The sequence below is a fragment of the Abramis brama genome (genome assembly GCF_963993115.1).
Source record: "Abramis brama genome assembly, chromosome: 19".
Classification (NCBI taxonomy): domain Eukaryota; kingdom Metazoa; phylum Chordata; class Actinopteri; order Cypriniformes; family Leuciscidae; genus Abramis; species Abramis brama.
The window spans coordinates 5,624,314-5,643,843 of NC_139981.1; the positions used below are offsets into that span (position 1 = coordinate 5,624,314).

At 39.0% G+C, this 19,530-nt stretch overlaps 1 protein-coding gene across 4 annotated transcripts in view; it reads right to left on the reverse strand.

Annotated features, from left to right (window-relative positions):
• smoc2 (SPARC related modular calcium binding 2) overlaps positions 1 to 19,358 on the reverse strand; it is a 36,964-nt gene extending 17,606 nt beyond the window's left edge. The window contains exons 1-7 of one of the 4 annotated variants that reach the window (XM_084092390.1): positions 19,044 to 19,358; positions 7,764 to 7,926; positions 4,966 to 5,072; positions 4,184 to 4,283; positions 3,325 to 3,369; positions 784 to 834; positions 314 to 385 (exon numbers count right to left, since the gene is read on the reverse strand). In XM_084092390.1, the coding sequence (XP_083948516.1) occupies positions 314 to 385; positions 784 to 834; positions 3,325 to 3,369; positions 4,184 to 4,283; positions 4,966 to 5,072; positions 7,764 to 7,926; positions 19,044 to 19,115 (610 nt within the window). In that variant the 5' untranslated portion in view covers positions 19,116 to 19,358. Of the gene's footprint in view, positions 1 to 298; positions 386 to 783; positions 868 to 3,324; positions 3,370 to 4,183; positions 4,284 to 4,965; positions 5,073 to 7,763; positions 7,927 to 19,043 lie in introns of all 4 variants that reach the window. The other 3 variants (XM_084092389.1, XM_084092388.1, XM_084092387.1) reach the window with 3 other exon arrangements.
• Between the last annotated feature and the right edge of the window lie 172 nt (positions 19,359 to 19,530).

The window sequence follows — 19,530 nt, forward strand, 5'->3', positions numbered from 1 at the left end:
ACTCTGTAATAATGTCATCAGAATTAGATCTGTTATTAAATTCATGTCGTCATTTTTTCCCCAGATGGGTTTTAATGACATCTCTTGATTCCTTCATTAGATCAACATGTCAGGCAATGGCTGAGTGCCGCATTGAGCTGGATCTTCACGTGTGTGTGTGTGTGTGTGTGTGTGTGTGTGTGTGCCACTATAGCAACAGAGTTTCAGAATACTGACAGATAAGAATCTGCCTATGTCTCTTTTTCTTTCTCTTTCTATTCTCCTAAAAAAATAACAGTAATATAAATAAAAAACTCACGTGTCTGTGACTCACATAGTGGTTTGGTCTTGTTTTGTCTGCTGCGGACCTGTTCTGTCCAGAGTGTAGGGTACTGAGCGATGATGTCTAAAACACACGCACATGCACAAAACATTAATTCTGTTCCAAATCCTACACTCCAAAACCCATTCCAAACCTCAATAGGGTTCTTGACTCAATTTTAAAGAAGACTTTATGCCAAAAATGTTCTATATAAAGATAAATGTCTTAAATGACTGCCTAATACTTTAATGTTTATTCAAAAAAATAAAATAATCTATTGATAAAGTATGTTTATAAGCTGTTTACTTCATAAAATTTCATTCAAATTAAAAACAAATGAAAACAACATTAATTAATTAAAACTAAATCCATAAAATTATCCCTAAAAGATTCTATATATGAAGTGCCCGACACAACCCTTTTTCTAAGAGTGTAGTGACCGGTTGACCTAAATGGCATTTAAAGGCATCAGTGACACTCACCTTCCTCATCAGCGGACGGCTGGGATTCCACTGCGAAAACCGTTGAAGGATCTGCGTTTAGAATGGAGAAGATTTGCAAGGAAACTACAATTACGAGTGTCAGCTAGACAGTCACATCACATGAGCCAAGAAGCATTTGCACATTGCCCGGCCAGGACAGATTAGAGAGATGGAGAAACATAATAAAACAGACAAGAAAGATAAAGGGTTGAATGAGGTTTAGTGGTTATAACTGAATCACTGAAAGAAAAACACAGTTCAAACATTTAATCTCTTTGCTTGACACCATAAAACGCCTTTATCAAGACAAAAAGCAGTGTGGTTCAAATACAAAATTCTGTAAATGCTTTAAGGTGTTAAATAAATGCAAACCGCATCCAAAATTGACACTCCAAGCACCAAATGTGAGTAAAAAACAAGTTTGCCAGGAACTTTAGAACGACCTGCAACATAATCAACATAATGGCTTTTTAAGAAATATGCTTTGAAAAATAGTTTACCTAGGAAGTATTTTCCCCTTCAGAACTTTTATGGCAATATATCCTCACATCCCAGACAGCAACATGGGCCCAGATCCGGGCCACATCTGGTACGTGGATTCAATGCGTACCAGATGTGGGCTGGATCTGGGCCGATATTATGTATATGAAGACTTCAGATGCAAAAGCCTCTAAGTCCGTTTAAAGTTTTTGGTTAATATTAACTTTTTTATCAGGCTCCTATGTATAGTTTTCCACCCAAGTCCCGGCATTTCTGAATGGGCTGAGGCTGGGATTTAGTGAGTTTGAAGTGAAAGTATTTGATGAACGTATACTATTGTGGAGAGCATTCACTCAATATTATTATCTCATTTTTGACAGAGTTGGCTTTTAGAGGCTTTTGCATCGGAGGTCTTCATATGTCATAATGTTTTTGTGACTGGTGTCCTTTGACTGTGAGATGGAGACTTGCGACCCACTCTGAGCCGGATTTGAACCGTTCGTGGGAGATGAGCGCGCTAACAAGGACGCTAATGATCAATTGTCTCTGGCAAAACATTAATGTTGGACCCTGTATGCAGAAATGAACCCCATTCCCTGTAAAAAACAAACAAAACAACAACAACAAAAAACATGTTTTTGTTTAGTTCAGACTTTATCGATCTGAACAACAGGCATGCAAGAATACATGCCAACACACACGCACACAAGCAGAGTGAACTTATCAGACATGGATGAAGGAAGACTGTTAGACGCTTTGGCCACAGGAATCCTAAATGCTGAGAGCCGCAGGTGTGGTTAACCTCAGTAGGGTCACCATTAACTCATCAGAGGCCAGAAGACAAACTGCCCCTTCTCTCTTTTGGTGTGTGTTTCTCTACTAGCATCCTTGGGAAACAGTTGGGGAACTTGGTGAACAGCCACTGTCAGCACTCTGATGAAGTGATAAATTATTATGAGATCCGACCATGTTATTTATATGACTCTAAAATTCCAGTGTAGCTCAACACATCAGTGAATTTCTCTGTTTTTGTGGCTTTTTGCCTTTTATTTCATAGAATGGCCCAGCAGCAACAGGAAATGGTGGGAAGAAGGAGAAGGCGTGGGATCGGGAAATGACCCAAGACATGAAACCAGGTCATCATCGTGCTATGTGCACTACTGACCTGGCCGCACCTCTGACAACGGATCTGTTCCAAAACTTAGTAAGCTGCCTTATACTGTATGGTTACAATATATAGGCAGTAGCATCGTAACCATCATGGAACCTTATGAGTGACTGATTTGGAATGCTCTACATTAACAAAATAACGTTTTTGATCAACGTAATTGATTTCAATAGTTTGGCATCAGAAGTTAAAGGGTTAGTTCACCCAAAAATTAAAATTATCACTGGTTTCCGGTAACGGCTGTAAGCAAATCTAGTTCTGGCGGCAGAGTGACCTCTGACCCCACGCATGACGTAGAATGTAGGAGTAGCGTCAGCTTAGATGAGAGTAGACGCCTCTCGCGGTTCAAACAAATAGGGCTGGACAACAAACTCAAGCTCTTCCCACATTTGACACTATGTTGCTGTCTGGGCAGGGTTTCAACTGATAAGGACATTCCTCTTAAAACTGAGGGGAAAAGACCAAAAAAACAAGGTGATTAAGTGATCTAGAAATCAGGTGGCCTCTTCTGCTTTGTGGAAGGAGGGAAATCAGTGGTGTTAGTAGTGCACGAGAAAGGTCTTCATCTGGCAAGAAGAGAAATGAAGTCCAGGTGAAGTGGTTAATGTTCACTGCGGTACTATGACAAAACCGTGAAGCCCTTCGATTTCGTTTTAATGACTGTGAAAGGCAAAGGCTGTTATTACATCGTCTCTCTGTTTAACGACTCCAACATACGACCATTTACTTTCAGCCCTGAAGCAACTTCAGCACTCTCAATTCACAAAATATTGGAATGGCAAGCCGTAACTCGCAGTACAAACACACACACACACACACACACACACACACACACATTAAAACGTAGCTGCCAGTACAGATTGTTCACACATAGAATCATTGAGGCTATTTACCTGATTTTCCTGGATCCTTTGGATTTACTTTACCATTCTTGGACCCTGTAAATCAGCAGGACAATCACAGGTTACTCATGCTAACATTTTAGCAAATCTGCACCTAGAATTTTGTACGTTCTAACTGGATTAGAAATTTGAACGCTCAAATATGCCGCAGATCGAGTGTTCCAGGAATGGTCGTTTTTATTTTTTGAAAAGTGACTTACGTTTTTAATTATCTTTTAAGCTCCACAGGGGAACATGATAATGTTATGGAGACTGCAGGGGGTAAAAGCCATATGACACTATCTTGGAGTAAAAGAGCAAGAATGTTTGAGCTCGGCCGCTTCGCTTGCCAAACACGCATTTGTTTTGTGATGCTCCCCCAGACCTAACTGATTAAGCTGTTGCATGTGCAATTAAATCTAATTGGTCCTTTTCTAGTGAAGTTGTGGTTGTTGTACAAAGCCAAGCCAACAATGTTATGATCCAGGAACTCATGGCCTGCAGTTATAGAGTTTCAGTTTTGTGTATGGTAGTTTACTGCATGTGGCTTTGGTTATGTGGTATTGTTATGCTGAAATTTTTATGTAGATTAGGATTAGCTCTGTTCTGGCATTGCTCAGTGCCCTCACTGGCTTAGACACCACATTTACAGCTTGTGTAAGGAGCTCTGGGTGCCTTAGTCTTTTGATTTATATTGCCTAACTTTTAATGTGCCAAAACATCAAGATTGTGTCATCAAGGTTAAGACTGTTTGGAATCACTTTGGAATATTATTGATGCTGTGAAAATCTCTTTTGCAAACAAAGAAAACGTGATTGAAGAATGCATTGGAATAAAGTAAAAAAAAAGTAGCAGTGGTAATGTATTGTACCTTGGCATTGGGGTTTCTTATTGGCTACTGCTGAGCCACTGATGGGTCTGCCACTGGGTGTTACACACCAGCAATAACCAGTGTAGCTGTGGCACTGAACCTGTTAATCAAATACAGAAGAAAATAGAAAAAAAACAGAGAGAGTGGCAGAAAAACTAAGACATTTGACAGTGAAATCCTTAAAGGCACATAATCCTACATTATCTACTTTTTTAAGGTTTCTTGAACCATAAACAATTCATGTCATCCATCCATCCATCCATCCATCCATCCATCCATCCATCCATCCATCCATCCATCCATCCATCCATCCATCCAACTGTCTATCTATCTAACTATCTATCTATCTATCTATCTATCTATCTATCTATCTATCTATCTATCTATCTATCTATCTATCTATCTATCTATCTATCTATCTATCTATCTATCTATCTATCTATCTATCTATCTATCTATCTGTCTGTCTGTCTGTCTGTCTGTCTGTCTGTCTGTCTGTCTGTCTGTCTGTCTGTCTGTCTGTCCGTCCGTCCATCATCTGTCTGTCTGTCATCTCTGTCTATCTATCTATCTATCTATCTATCTATCTATCTATCTATCTATCTATCTATCTATCTATCTATCTATCTATCTATCTATCTATCTATCTATCTATCTATCTATCTATCTATCTATCTATCTATCTATCTATCTATCTATCTATCTATCTATCTATCTATCTATCTGTCTATCCGTCCATATGTCTGTCCAACTGTCTATCTATCCATCTGTCTGTCTCTTACCTCACTGTAGGTTCCGTCAGGGTTGCAGACAGGTACGAACACCTGTGGGAAGAGTTTCTTAGCTTGCTGCTCTGTGTATTTCTTCTCTGCCACACACCTGGATGTATCTGGAGACACGAAACAGGTAAATCCAGCAAGTTAGAAGTAATCAACATTTATAATCAACAGTTACTGTCCTCCCAACATCTAGGTGGGATGAGGTAAGATATAAAAACGCTTTGGAGCAAAAGAGTTGAGTCCATTGAAAACGTTTTTAAATAAAACTTCCAAAATAAAATATTTTGTATATCTGAAAATTAAGATGCTTGTTACATGTTACATGTACTTACCATAGTAATAACAGTAAATTATGCATAATTACATGCAACTAACCCTCAACCAAACCCTAATCCTACCCTAATCCTATAGTAAGTACATGTAGTTACTTAATATTACTCAGTACTTAAATATATAATTACACTGTAACAATGACACCTTAAAATAAAGTGTAACCATAAAGTGTTTCCGTAATTTGTTGGGAATTTGTATCTATCTACTTTCACACAGTCATCATCAATCAGGACTTCTACTTGAGCCCCTTTAAAAATGCATAACTCTTCTGCTTTGGAGACCTTGAAAAGTACTATAAACTTGATGATTCATTTGTTCACAAACTCTGTCATCCTCTTTTCTATATATAACCTTAACCTTTATTTCCCATCATTCCACTTTAAACAAACACAGTCACTATTCTGCTCATCGTGTCAGTGTAATATAGAAAACAGAAAGTCCACAGAGAGCGAGTGCATTAAATTCAAACCGACAGGCGAGTCCTCTGGCGTCCTCTCTCTCTGACTGATGTGGCACTGGTGTTTTTTATTTTATTTTTTCGAAGGAAAGGAAAGAATGGTAATGGCGAAAGAAAATGAAGCAGGAAATATGACTTGGTTTCTTTTGCAGTGACATGTGACCTCTTAGACACAGAATAATTCAAGATGTTTCAGAAGTGGTGGATCCATGTGTGTGGTTGGGAATTGGATCAACAGTCCTACTGGAGTCAATAGTATCTCTACGCCAGTCCAGTGGTGAAAGGATCATGGATATCTCTGTGTTGAGTCTGTGTGAGGTGATAGTGTCCAGCAGGTTGTAAAGTATCTGTGAATGTGTGTGTGTGTCGATGATGCATTCTCCAGAGCTCATCAGTCTCGAAATTGAATTTCAGTGGAGACATAAACTCACTCTTCACTGGGAAAATCATTAAAACACTTTTTGTCTGGGATGGCATGTGAGGGCGAAAAGAAAGGCAATGAAAAAAGGTAAGGCAATCCCAGAATGCATTGCAGGTGATATAAATGCCAGCCTAGAAATATATGTGGATAGTATACTGTATCATTCAGTAATGAATAATATAACTAAAATATAGTTCAGTCTATTTAAACTTGGCTATTTTATGCAATATTTGTGTGTATTATGTATTTTATTGCTTATTAGAGTATCATGGCATTTGCTTATCAAAATGGATGGATGCTGGAAAATGTGTTAAGTAAATATGTTAACTAAAAGAGGAAGGACGCTGATCGCTGAGTGTTTCCAGAGTGGAAAAATGTAAAAATAGGTCAGAGCAGAAGAAAAGGTTCAAAAGCTGTATTTTTATGCCGAGGAACAATTATTATTTATGAATTTAACATTTATTATACATGTGCACAGCTAGCACAGTTTGTGCATGTACTTCTTATATTGTGCAGGTACTTCTTTTTCCAATCTAATCATTCCTTTTTGGTTTGCATTCACTCTCTTTTTAGTGGAACATAATTTATCCTCGTTTTGTACCTCTTTTCCCCTCTCTCTCTCTCTCTCTCTCTCTCTCTCTCTCTCTCTCTCTCTCTCTCTCTCTCTCTTTCTCACACCCTTTTTAATCCCAATGTAAGAATGACACATTGTGCTTACTAGTATGGAAAGAAAGAGTGAACGGGAGACAGAAAGAAAGAAAAAGAAAAGATAAAGGGCACGAGAGTCTTCCGGCCGTGCCTAATACAATGAGAGTGTTTGAGAGCCATCTGACCTTTGACCTCTGTGGGTACTGACAGTGTTTTGTCAGTCTCTCATTCAAATGACCACCGATCTTTCACAGATATGAATGCACCACTGTACATTTATTTTTACATGGACAAGATCCCCATCAAGATCTTTAATCCAAGCAAAGATGTTTCAAAATTGTTGAAAAGCACAAATTTTGTATTTAGTTCAAATTCACCAGTCATAAATACTGCTGTATTTTTCCTATTAAATTCCCAGTTCAAATACAGTGATTTTATAGACAACATAAAATGGCATGTGCAATCAACAGGAAATTGATACACTGTCTAACTTGCTTTGATCCATCCGGTTTTGATTGAATAGTGAATGTTATGTGGCCTTGGTTACATCATGAGAAAAGAAAAGTTGTTCCAGAGGCATTAAATGTAAGTTAAAACATTTTAATGGATTTTTATTTACATTTTATATTATGATTATATTATATGTTTGATTTTAAACAAACGTCTTTTCTAATTTAGGATGCTCTGATACGGAAAATAAGGAGTGGTCAGCCTCAGTTCAGATAGCTTTGTTGTTACAAATCACTGTTAGTGTGAACGCCTCTTAAGAGTACAATTTAAAACGTCATAGAGGATAATGTGTTGTAATCTATAAAATCCCACTCTGTCTCGTCAAAGAATCATTTATCCCTTGATGGATTTAACCCTGCTCGCCTCGACCCTGGCCCACAAAGGGCATCAGGCCAGCCAGCAGCAGCTCAAGCATGAGTGGTGAACTCTGACCTTTGCATTGGCCTCGGATGACCTCCAGCTGAGGGTCACGGCACTTTGCGCGGAGAAACTCGCAGCGGGAACTGAAGGTCCGTCCGTCCGATGCGCACAGCGGCTTGCGAGGAGCTCCGGAACAATCCGTATTGCATTCTTTATCCTGCTCCACACGCAGAAACTGTGAAGACAGACAGAGAGAGATTTTAGCATATTACTAAGCAAAAATGTGATTCTTTAATAAGTGTAAAAATACAGAGCATACAAATATTGGGTAAAGTAGCAAATGCTATTTAAATACAATTCTTTTTTTATTTAACAATATATTTTAATATTTAAACTGATATTATATTTAAATTTTATTTTAAATTATACTTTTAAAAATTAAATAGAAATATAATTTTAGAATGTAATTTTAATATAACATATTTAAATATATTAATAATAATATATTAATACAATATATATTAATAAATTATATTAAATCAGTTATATATAATTATATTTATTAGGACTGTCAAAATTAAGTGTTAACACATCATGCAATAATTTTTTTCAGCTTTAGGCATTAAAAATATTTAATGCAATTAACGCAGCTTTTTTTGGCTAGCGTTACATTATGACGCTCTATCATTCATTCAAGCGCTATTAAACCATTCAAGAGCGAATAAGACAAAAAAATATGTATATATATATTTTTGTATGTATTATTATTTTTTCACTTAGCTTGTTGTAATCTCCGGGAAGGATACATATGATGACACCTTCATCCTAAAGAAAGTATCTTAGAAGGCAGCATAATTATTTTTGTGCATTTTGTGCAAACAAATACATTTCAAGTATTGGTAACACTTTATTTTGATGGTCCCTTATGAACATTCTGTTAACTATAACTTTTGCAACTACGTGTCAACTTACTCTAACCCTACCAGTCTACTACTCTACTAATACTCTAATGAGAGGTAGTAGACATGTAGGTGCAACATTACTTATAGCTAACAGAATGTGTTAAAAGGACCATCAAAATAAAGTGAAACCCAATTATTATATTATGTTATGATGTTTTTTTGGTGGGCTCAGGATAGTTTCCAGTGAAGGGCTTGGCATCTTTTGAGCTCATCACACTGTTCCATTGTTCCATCACATTCATTTAGTGATTAATACACACACACACAAGTGCAAACAAAACACACACAGACAAAAAGCCTTCACACACCCCTCCACGTCTCCCATCCCATGTCACGTCTTGTTTGTGAATGAGGGATTGTGGGAGAAAGGCAGAGGTGCTGACGGGCTCTCGTGCAGATCTTTTATCTGTCTGTCACTCTCACACCTGCACACGACCACAAACAACTCGCACACTCACATTGATTGAATACTGTGTATTTTGCTCTTTGTGCACCAATGCACGTTCAGCGACACTGCAAACATCACCTCATCGACGAATTCAAGAGTGGACGGGAAATCGGCTTGCTTTGTGTCGGGACATTATCTGCACAGGTGTGTGTTTAATGTTTGGATGAGTTATAATCGGTTAACCTGGAGAACACAAAAATAACTTGAAAAGGTATTCACACACACAGGCACACTCACCTGTGGCCAATAAATCAGCCGTGAGGAACATCGAAAGCAAATCAAAGTAGTGTTGAAAGGAAACAGATTCTTCATATAAAGCTGATGGGTAGGATCATTACCCACTAAAAAATTAGCACTGGCTGACATCCTACAAATTACTTTCTTTCTCTCTCTCTCTCTGTGAGTGTGTGTGTGTGTGAAGGAAGTCTGCACCTGGAAGATGGTTTCAGAGGGGGTTTGAGGATCAGCCCTTTGCCCCTGGCGATGGGAGACATGCTGTCATCTCTGATCGTAAATCTAGAGTTGATGAATGTGTGTGTGTGTGTGTGTGTGTGTGTGTGTGTGTGTGTGTGTGTGTGTGTGTGTGTGTGTGTGTGTGTGTGTGTGTGTGCGTGTTTGAGATGAATGTGTGGCAAAGAAGCTGGTTCAGGCTTATCGGAATAGGTGTTTTGAGAGTACAGAGACTAAACTGACCTTTTTTACTTCATTTTGCTAACGAGTTATTGGTTATTAAATCCTTCTCTTCTGAATGCCCTTGTATGTGTGTTCCTAGAGGAAAGTGGTATTGCTCAGAGGTTTCTCTTTCATAGCTTAGTAGACTAAATTAAGATCTTGGTGATGTTTTGTTAAGGTATGACCAATTTGTCTCAGATGTTTCTCAGAAAATGTCTACAATAACAACATAATATAGATATGTAGAATCAATGTGGATAGCAGATCAGATCATTTGAGCTTATATTTTATGAATTGTTTATGAATTGCCATGTTTTGTTTTGTTTTGTTTTGCTTTGTTTTAGATATACCACAATGTTTTTTTTACTACTAAAATGTAAATGGACTGATTGTTTTTTTTAATCATTATTATTTCAAAAGCAAACTGAATGAAAAAGGAACCAATTTCACATTCATATTTTATTCAGCTCTCAATCCCACAGTTGTTTTTATTTGTTGCTTTTATTTTATTTCATTTCATTTTATTTCATTTCATTATTTAATTTTATTTTATTTAATTTTATTAATTATTTTATTTATTTTTTATTGCCAAATGCAAACTTAATGAAAAAGGGCCCAATTTTGCATTCACATTTTACCTGACCTTCAAAGTGGACTGAAAGTAAAATTTTGTTGTTTTTTTATCATTTTTTTCCCAGCTCTCAGTCCACACACAGCTAAATTTTATATTTTGTTTAGTGTCACTATAATTATTTTTATTTTTATTTTATTCTGTTAAATTTAATTTTATTTTATTTTATTTTCCCTTTGTGCTTGACCTTCAAAATGGACTAAAAGTGAAATCCACTTTTTTTAGTTCATCTCTCAGTCCACACAGTTATTTTTGTAACATGCATATAGGCGATATATTTATTTAATTAAATCACACCCCTTTTGAGGTTTAATTATTGCACTTGGCCTTTCGCGATTTCAGTTTTGTTTTGATTGGCCGCAGTACATCCTGTCTCTATGTGTGACAGAAAATGTGTTTCAAAAGGACAACAGTCCTCTTCTTCATCCTCTGCTCTGCCACAACAGGCTGCTTTTTACCCTTAATTCAGAATATTTATGAATGAATGAACATTAAGTCGTGAATAAGAGGGTCTCATGTCTGGAGTTTGTTGTTTGGGGTCTGTGTGTGCCGGTTTGTGACTGACAGACTCACGCTGTCTGAGATCACGGCTAACACTGACCCAGACCCCCCTCGAAACTCTCAGTCCCACCACAAAATCTCTTTCTTCCCCTCTCTCTCTCTCCGTCTTTATCTTTGACAAACACACAGTCTTTCTCTCTCTGTTCTCACCCTGTTCGCTCTCTTGCGTTTTCTTTGTGTCTCTCTCACACACATGCGCTTTCTTTATCTCCCTCTGGTCTCTGCAGCTGTGACCCTGTGCCCCTTCCGCTCCGTCATTCTCAGCGCTGCTGTCAGTGAGCTCGCAGGAGTCCCGACAGAGATGTCAGGAAACAGATTCTGCCCGGAGAGCCGAGCCAAACACAATCGACCACGATGGTCATCTCGCGATCGCGGCCAAGACAGAGTTCACAATCCTCACACCCAGGCCAAGCAATTTCAGCCAACGCGTTTCAATTCGGTCACAGCTGGCGTCCGAGACATGGACAAAACCAACACGGCCACCACCAAGACCTCATCACGGCCAAGACACATTTAGCGATTCAACAGTTCAGATCGACCCAAACGAGACCCCACAAACCCAGACACGGCCAAATAATCACCAATCGATTCAGCCGCAGCCAAACCAAGACACGTCCATTGAACATCTCCGGGGGGATCTGAAACCACCCACGACCTCTGTCTGTATACAGCATCAACAGCTGGTCCCAGAGACACCAGAGGACCACCAGAACCAGTCCAAACAGACCTCTGATGAGAACAGTGACAGGATCACATTCGGGACTCTTCCTGAACAAACATCAGAGACTGTGCCACTAGCAGTGTTATTTCAGTATTAGTTATACACTTTACAATAAGGTTCATTTGTTAACATTAGTTAGGTTCCTTAGTTAACATGAACTAAGAATGAACAATACTTTTTTAAAATCTTAGTTGATATTAATTTCAACATTTACTAATACGCTATTAAAATCAAAGGTTGTATTTGTTAACTTTAGTTCATGCACAACTAACATGAACAGCTCTATTTTTAACTAACATTAACAAAGATTAAAAAATACTGTAACAAATGTTTTGCTCATTGTTAGTTCATGTTAGTTAATACTAATTTTAACTAATGAACCTTTTTGTAAAGTGTTACCATTTATACGATTTGTATTAATATATTATGTATTCATGTTTTCAAACAGGTTTTCCTGAAATAGATTTTTTGTGTGTTGCTATGTGGTTGCTAGATGTTGCATACAGGCCAAGGTCAAAAGATAATTTTATAATTTCACTGTTTTAAAAATTATAATTCCAATCTCCTAGAAAAAGCATTGCTCAATTTCACATGCCTATTTTGCATTCAAGTATTTTGGTCAAACGTGCATGGCAACTTATGCTCTGAAGTTTAATATTTAGTTTGTTCAACACTAACCCTAAGTATGAGCTATAGAAATATATAGTTTGCTTTAGCAAGCATCACTAAGTAATGAGTGAGATAAAGGTTCCTCAGTGGTTCAGCAAAGAAACCCCTTCTTATCAGATTTTTGTCAGTGTCTAGCTTGATTAAGTTTGCTATATGGCTCTTTGGAAGATAAAAAAGTTCTTCAGATCAGTTTATTGGTTTCTAGGTACTTTCGAGAGGCAGTATTTCTGAAGAACCTGACTAGAACTAATCCTTTGTGAAACTTAAAAAGGTTTCAGGTTGTAGAAGGATTTTTTGGTTCTAATTGGAGCTAATTATTTGGAGTTAAAGCAGTGATGCATATAATATTTCTGAGGGAAGGCTGATAAATGGCAGAAAGACCATAATGAAGTCTTTTTATAGCCAGATCGAAAAGCCAGCACTAATCCAAATGAACTGAGCGGATTAGTCAACATTTTCTAGAGAGACACGGTCACTTTATATGATGAGCAGATTCAATTTAGACTTTTATTCACATTTAAACATTTATCAGCGAACATAAAAAGAAGCTAAACTGAACATGCTTGATGCGCGACAATCAAGCATGTTCAGAAGCTCAAACGTGCTGCGTAACACGAGAACGAACCTCATTGGTTCTTGCTGAAGCTCAAACGTGCTGCGTAACACGAGAACGAACCTCATTGGTTCTTGCTGAAGCTCAAACGTGCTGCGTAACACGAGAACGAACCTCAATGGTTCTTGCTGAAGCTCAAACGTGCTGCGTAACACGAGAATGCACCTCATTGGTTCTCGCACATCAAGTGAACATGCTTTAGCTTCCGTTTACCACAACGGATGTGTGAGCGGATAAATGTTTATGTGAATAATCTTCTATACTGCAAAGAAGTGCAGACAAAACGAGCCATGGTCTGTTTTCCCCGAATCACTCTTCTAGTGCTCCACAGCAGCCCCAGCCCTTTGTTTTTTCTTCATCTTTTGTTTTTATCATTCCCTCCCAAAGAAAAAAAATCAATATAGATGAAAAGCTAAGCTGGAGGAACCGAAAGAAATGAGGAGAGAGAAAAATTACATATTTTTCAGAAGACCCACCAGCACACAAACCTCAAATCCTATTACCCCCTTTTGGCAGTGAGGCATTGTGGGATTGAAAGCGGTGATCCAGGGGCCAACCTCCAGCAGAGAGTGCATTGTGCCCCACAGAGGGCCACATGGGGGTCGAGGGGCCCCAGAAAGGATGGGGGGGGGCCTCCCGACCACAGACCCAGAGAGGCCCCTCACACCTTGGCCGCAAAGGGTCAATGGGGGCCAGGCAGAGAGCGAGAGAGAGCCCGCAGACGTGTGAAAGGGTCCCGACGGGGGCTTCCTGGGATTGGCTAGGCATCGTTAGTCTCCAGCATAGTGGAAATGGAAGAAAGTGACAGGCTAGATCCAGGCTATTAACTCAATCAAATAGAAAAGCCTTTAATTGCTGTGAAAAATCGGCAAGAAAAGGGAAAGCCTGCTGCTAGTCATGTGAAGGATGAGAGAGAAAAAAGATGTTTTTTCTTCTCGTGCAGGTGCATAGTTTTGCGTATGAATAACGGCCACCATTTGAAAAGCCTCTGTTATGAAGTGACTGATATACATGGATTTCAGAAGGGAGGTGTGGAAGGGAAGACCAGCTTAAGCGGTTTAAAAATGGAAAATCACGGAGGAACGACAAACGATATGCCCGTCTTTTATTCCGTCTGAAACCACCAAACATTAGATTTTACTGGCTTTTTCTGTCTGTTAAAGGGACAATACACCCAAAATGTTTACAAATTCTGCCATCATTTACTCACCCTCATGTTCTAAACCTGTATGACTTTCTTTTTTTCTTCGGAAAATAAAATAAGATATTTTTAACAGTTTTGGTCACCATTGACTTCTATTGTATGGACAAAAAAGACGAATCTCAAAATATTGTCTTGTAACACTTTACAATAAATTTAATTTTATGTTCCACAGAAGAAAGAAAGTCATGCAGGTTTGAAACGACATGAGTGTGAGTAAATGATGACAGAATTTTCCCGTTTGTGTCAATTTTCCCTTTTAGTGCACTGTATTGCTTTAAGTAGCTCAAAATTCGCCTCATGAAAAAACGTGTCATACTCAAGAAAGCAAATGTGGAAAATGTGCTGCTAGTGCTATATGTGGAACTGGTGCAGAAAACAGAACTGTTCCTAATGATTTTCAAAGGTATTTGGCACAGCTGAGCTATGAGTCTTCTCCTATGCAAATGTGCATCTGATATGTAGAACAGTTTCACTGGTGCAAACAGGGTGATAATGTGTTTATTAAACTCTGGTTCACTAAAATAGATTCTACATTACTACATTATGTTAGTAATGTTTTTTGATGTTAGTAAAATTTCGTTTTCACCAAAACCTTTTTATGACCATTTTCCACCCTGTCTCTCTGATCCTTACAACTAAACTTGTTCTTGTCCTTTTAAAACTATTTAAACAGCTTATTTGCATATGAAACGAGTATTATGTGTGTATTATTTTATATAATGCCCATCCTTCAACTACAGCCTCTTTAAAGGGGTGGTTGATTATGATTTAACTTTTCTAACTTTAGTTAGTGTGTAATGTTGCTGTTTGAGCATAAACAACAAAGTTACGACGCTCAAAGTCCAAAGCAAAGGAAGACATTTTCTTTACTGTGTCTATGCTTTTTACGGACTACAACAAACGACGGGTAGGGACTACAATGAGCTTCTTTACGGGTTAGTGACATCACTAACCCTAAAATGTACATAAACCTAAAATTTACATAAACCCCGCGAACGCGATTTATAGATTATCATGAAAGCTATGCTAGTCAATGACTAGAAGTTAGACACAACACATCACAGCAGCGACATCAATTCGTCAACTAACCATTCAGAAATGTCCTGTTGCATTCTACATGTTGTCACTTTCTCTTGAGTCTCTCCATCTTTGTCGACTCCGGTTTGAACATAAAATGCTAAAAGCTAAAAGTGCATGTCTGTGTGAGGTAATCGGAACTGCTAACACACGAGCTCTTGAAGCTCCGCCCTCTGTGCCGGGAGCAGCAGCTCATTTGCATTTAGGAGCAGCAGCTCATTTGCATTTAAAGGGACACACAAAAAAACAGCGCGTTTTTGCTCACCCTCAGAAAGTGACAATTTTAACATGCTACAAAAAATATCTGTGGGGTATTTTGAGCTAAAACTTCACATACACACTCTGGGGACATCAGAGACATAGAAGACAACATAATGCAGCAGCTCACTGCTCTGAGATCAGTCTGCTTATAGCAAACGTGTGTGTGTGTGTGCGTGTGTGTGTGTGTGTGTGCGCGTGTGTGTGTGTGAATGAGAAAGTAGATGAGGGTTTGCGCTGCACTGCTCTGCCTCCCACATTCCGCTCTGCCAAGCTGAGTGAGAGGAGTGAGATGGGATGACCTCTGACCTCCAGGTTAACTACCCACAGACATTTGTTAAGGTTTAGATGAAGAGGCATCCCTACTCGACCTGTAAATAATGAGCGAAGAGATGTCGACCAGAGTGTTCCTTTGTAAATCACAGCACTCTGAGCCTGACAACTGTGCATTCCTTCCCGTAATCCCCTTCATGGATTGATTCAAGGTGCGCTCACACTTATCGTTGTTCTGCAAATTTCAATAGGAAACCACGCGATAGAATGTCGTGCAAGAACGAAATATTTGTGAATTTGCAGATTTCGCATTGGGTTTAAAGTTGGTCAAGAGAATTTGCTTGGTCAAAGCGCCTTCTCTTTAAGGGCCACTTTATACATCACTATGCTTTTGACAATAGACTGCAAAAAATATATATATTGTCTTCTAAAAAAGCAGCAGCCGTATCACCCTATAGCCCAAGACTGGTTTCCCACTGAAGCTAAACAGGCTTCGGCTTCATCACGTCTCCTCTCCACCAGTAAGCTGGTGTGTGGTGGGCGTTCTGGCGCAATATGCCGTCCAGGTGGATGCTGCACATTGGTGGTGGTTGAGGAGATTCCCCCTTCTATGTAAAGCGCTTTGAGTGCCGACAAAAGCACTATATAAATGTAATGAATTATTATTATTATAATTATTATAACCAATTTTGTTCTGCTTCAGGATGCAGCCTTTCTAATGGGATCAAGATGGCAACTCTAGCGACTGGACTGTGTCTAATGACGAACTAGTACAGGTGAATCTGGCACCTCAGGACGGCTAGTTTATTTAAACAGAGCCCTGCTGCTCTGGAGCGAGAGGTTCGTACCTATAAGCTTGCGTGAATTAAATCCCCATGTTTACTCTCTCTCTCTCTCTCTCTCTCTCTCTCTCTCTCTCTCTCTCTCTCTCTCTCTCTCTCTCTCTCTCTCAAATAACAGCATATCTTCCTTTTCCGGCATGAACTGCAGCAGGTGCCCAGGAGACCTCGTCATCACAGGCCCTGATTCATGCCTGTGCCACATAGCTGCCATCCCAGAAGGCCGAGCAACAGCAGATGCCAGCAGAGAAACATTGACAGCAACTGTATCTTTGGCTGTGGTGCTAACAGCCTCCATCAGCACCAGGAACACTACGCCAGGCCAAAACTCAGCAGCTCGTGGCCCAGAAGGGACCGGACTGCGTGAAATCACAGCAGAGCGTTGATCAGTTTCAACACAGTGAGGATTCCATACCTATACCTGGGATTCCATATCAGGGTTATTTTAGTTAACTAAAATAAATGTTATGACTGAAATAAAATATGAAAAAAAAACAAATTTCATTTTCATTTAGTTTAAGTTGATGTACTAAAATAACTCAAACAAAAACTGAAATAAAAATGTATAAAAACAATAAAATGACAAAACAACAAATTACTAAAACTTGAACTAAAATTAAAATGACAATGTTATGTATTTAAACATAAAAAACTTATTCAAAATGATAATCAAAACTATGTTAGTATCTCAATGATACTAAAATAACATTGTTCCATATGTAGCACATCTTTCTTTTTCTTTTTTTTTCTTGCATTTAGCTTTGCATATTTTCAGTGCATTTGGTAAAGAACAAAATATGTCACCACAAATGGAAATGGTACCAAACAGCTGCAAAGCACACTTTATTATATACTACATTTGTTGCAACTCCTGACAGGTACACAAATATTGACCATTTAACAACATTTATGGATTAGAAAGTGGGCCGTTTCCTGTCTCACTATTGAAAGTGCAAAGCCTCTCTGGCATTCGGCAGGGCAGGGCCGGGTTGGTTGGACAGAAATGCTTGGGCTTCGAGGTCCGTCAAAGCTGCTCTGTGTCCAGGCTCTGGACGGACAAATGTGCCTGTGCATCGCTCTCTCTCTAGCGGTCATATCCCACTGGGACAAGCTACACTCACTCTCTCACTCAGTTAATGGGGAGCGGCTTCCCGCAATCAGCAGCCCTAACCTTGTGTACACAGGCAGACGTCCATGTAGAGGCCAGTGGCCGCAGGGAGGGAGAATATCTCTGTTCCCAGCACTTCGTGGGCAAAACCAAGCGCCTGCCACATACAGTATAAGGGAAAGCATGAGGTGGGTGTGCACCTGTAGCTCTCATATGTGTGTGTGTGTTTGTGTACTTGTACTTTGTGAGGACCAGTTTGAGTTTTAGACCATCGGAGTGAGGACAAAGACAGTAAAGTGAGGACATTTCTTTCTGAGACCCCTTTAAAGGCCTGTTTGAGGGTCAAGACTTAGTTTTAGGGATAAGGTTATTAGGTTAAGGGTAGGTTTAGGGTAAGGGTGTGTTAGACACTTAAAAAATGCTGGGTTGTTTCAACCCAACTTTGGGTCAAATATGGACAAACCCAGCCGTTAAAATTTTTTAATTACATTTTTAACCCAACGTTTGGGTTTGACCCAAATTGGGTTAAAACAACCCAGGGTTTTTGTGTGTGTGTGTGTGTGTGTGTGTGTGTGTGTGTGTGTGTGTGTGTGTGTGTGAGTGAGTGTGCGTGTGTGTGTGTGTGTGTGTGTGCGTGTGTGTGTGTGTGTGTGTGTGTGTGTGTGTGTGTGTGTGTGTGTGTGTGTGTGTGTGTGTGTGTGTGATTGTTTGAAAGAAAGCTTGTGGATCTCTGGTTACCCTCCTGAATTGTGAATGCACAAACATCACTACTCTTGAGCCTAAATAGGATTCCCATGATTACCCACCTCACCTTACTCTAGTATCCGAGCTTCTCGCTTTACAAAACAAGCACAAAGATGCTCTAAGTGTAAACCCAAACCCACAGTGCGAAACCTAAAATAAACCCATTTCAAACTGGCTTATTTAGAAAACACACACTAAACATACTTGGCCAATACAGATTAATTCTGGATAAAATTAGTACTACTATACTGTTAAAACTACCACAAATTAAAATCTGCATTTACAATCAGGAATTATTTCTAATAATATATATATATATATATATATATATATATATATATATATATATATATATATATATATATATATATATATACTAATAATATTTTTTACGTCCGTTTTCAGGTCTATTATTAATATGGTGACAACACAAAACATGTAAACAGTTAAAGACCATTAAAACAGTCAGAAATCTTTTGAGAAATCTCAAAAACATATTTTCATATACAGACTATTCATAGTTGTACAATAAACTATCTGAATGTGAGAGATTATAAAGTGTGGTGACCCACCGTGAGCGCGGACAGTTTGTGCGCGTCTCCTGCGTAAAGAGCGCAGAGCAGCAGCAGGACCGAGACGCGCATCTTCACAGCTCTCCAGACGCACCAAATCCACAAAACTCTGTTCAGACACGATCGAGTCTCCAAAGTGAAGCTTAATTCCTTAAATCCCGTGCCTTCACCGCTCTTGCAGTGTGTTCTGTATAGTGCTGCTGCGGGTTGTGCTCTGTGTGTTTTCTCTGTGCGTAATGAAAGTGAAGCGCTCGGTTTGGACTGTCTTGACGCTCTCCTCTGCTCAAGTGCCTGTGCTGTCTGTGACTCTCTCTCTCTTTCTCTTTCACTCGCTCTGTGTGTGTGTGTGTGTGTGTTTATCGGATGCCCGTGCTGTAGTCGGGAGGTGAGTTTGGGTGGAATCTCTTACAGATGCTGGTAGGGGGTTCTGTCTTCTCAACAACACATGTAAATCACTCTCTGTTTGGGAAGAAGTAATAAGCTGTAC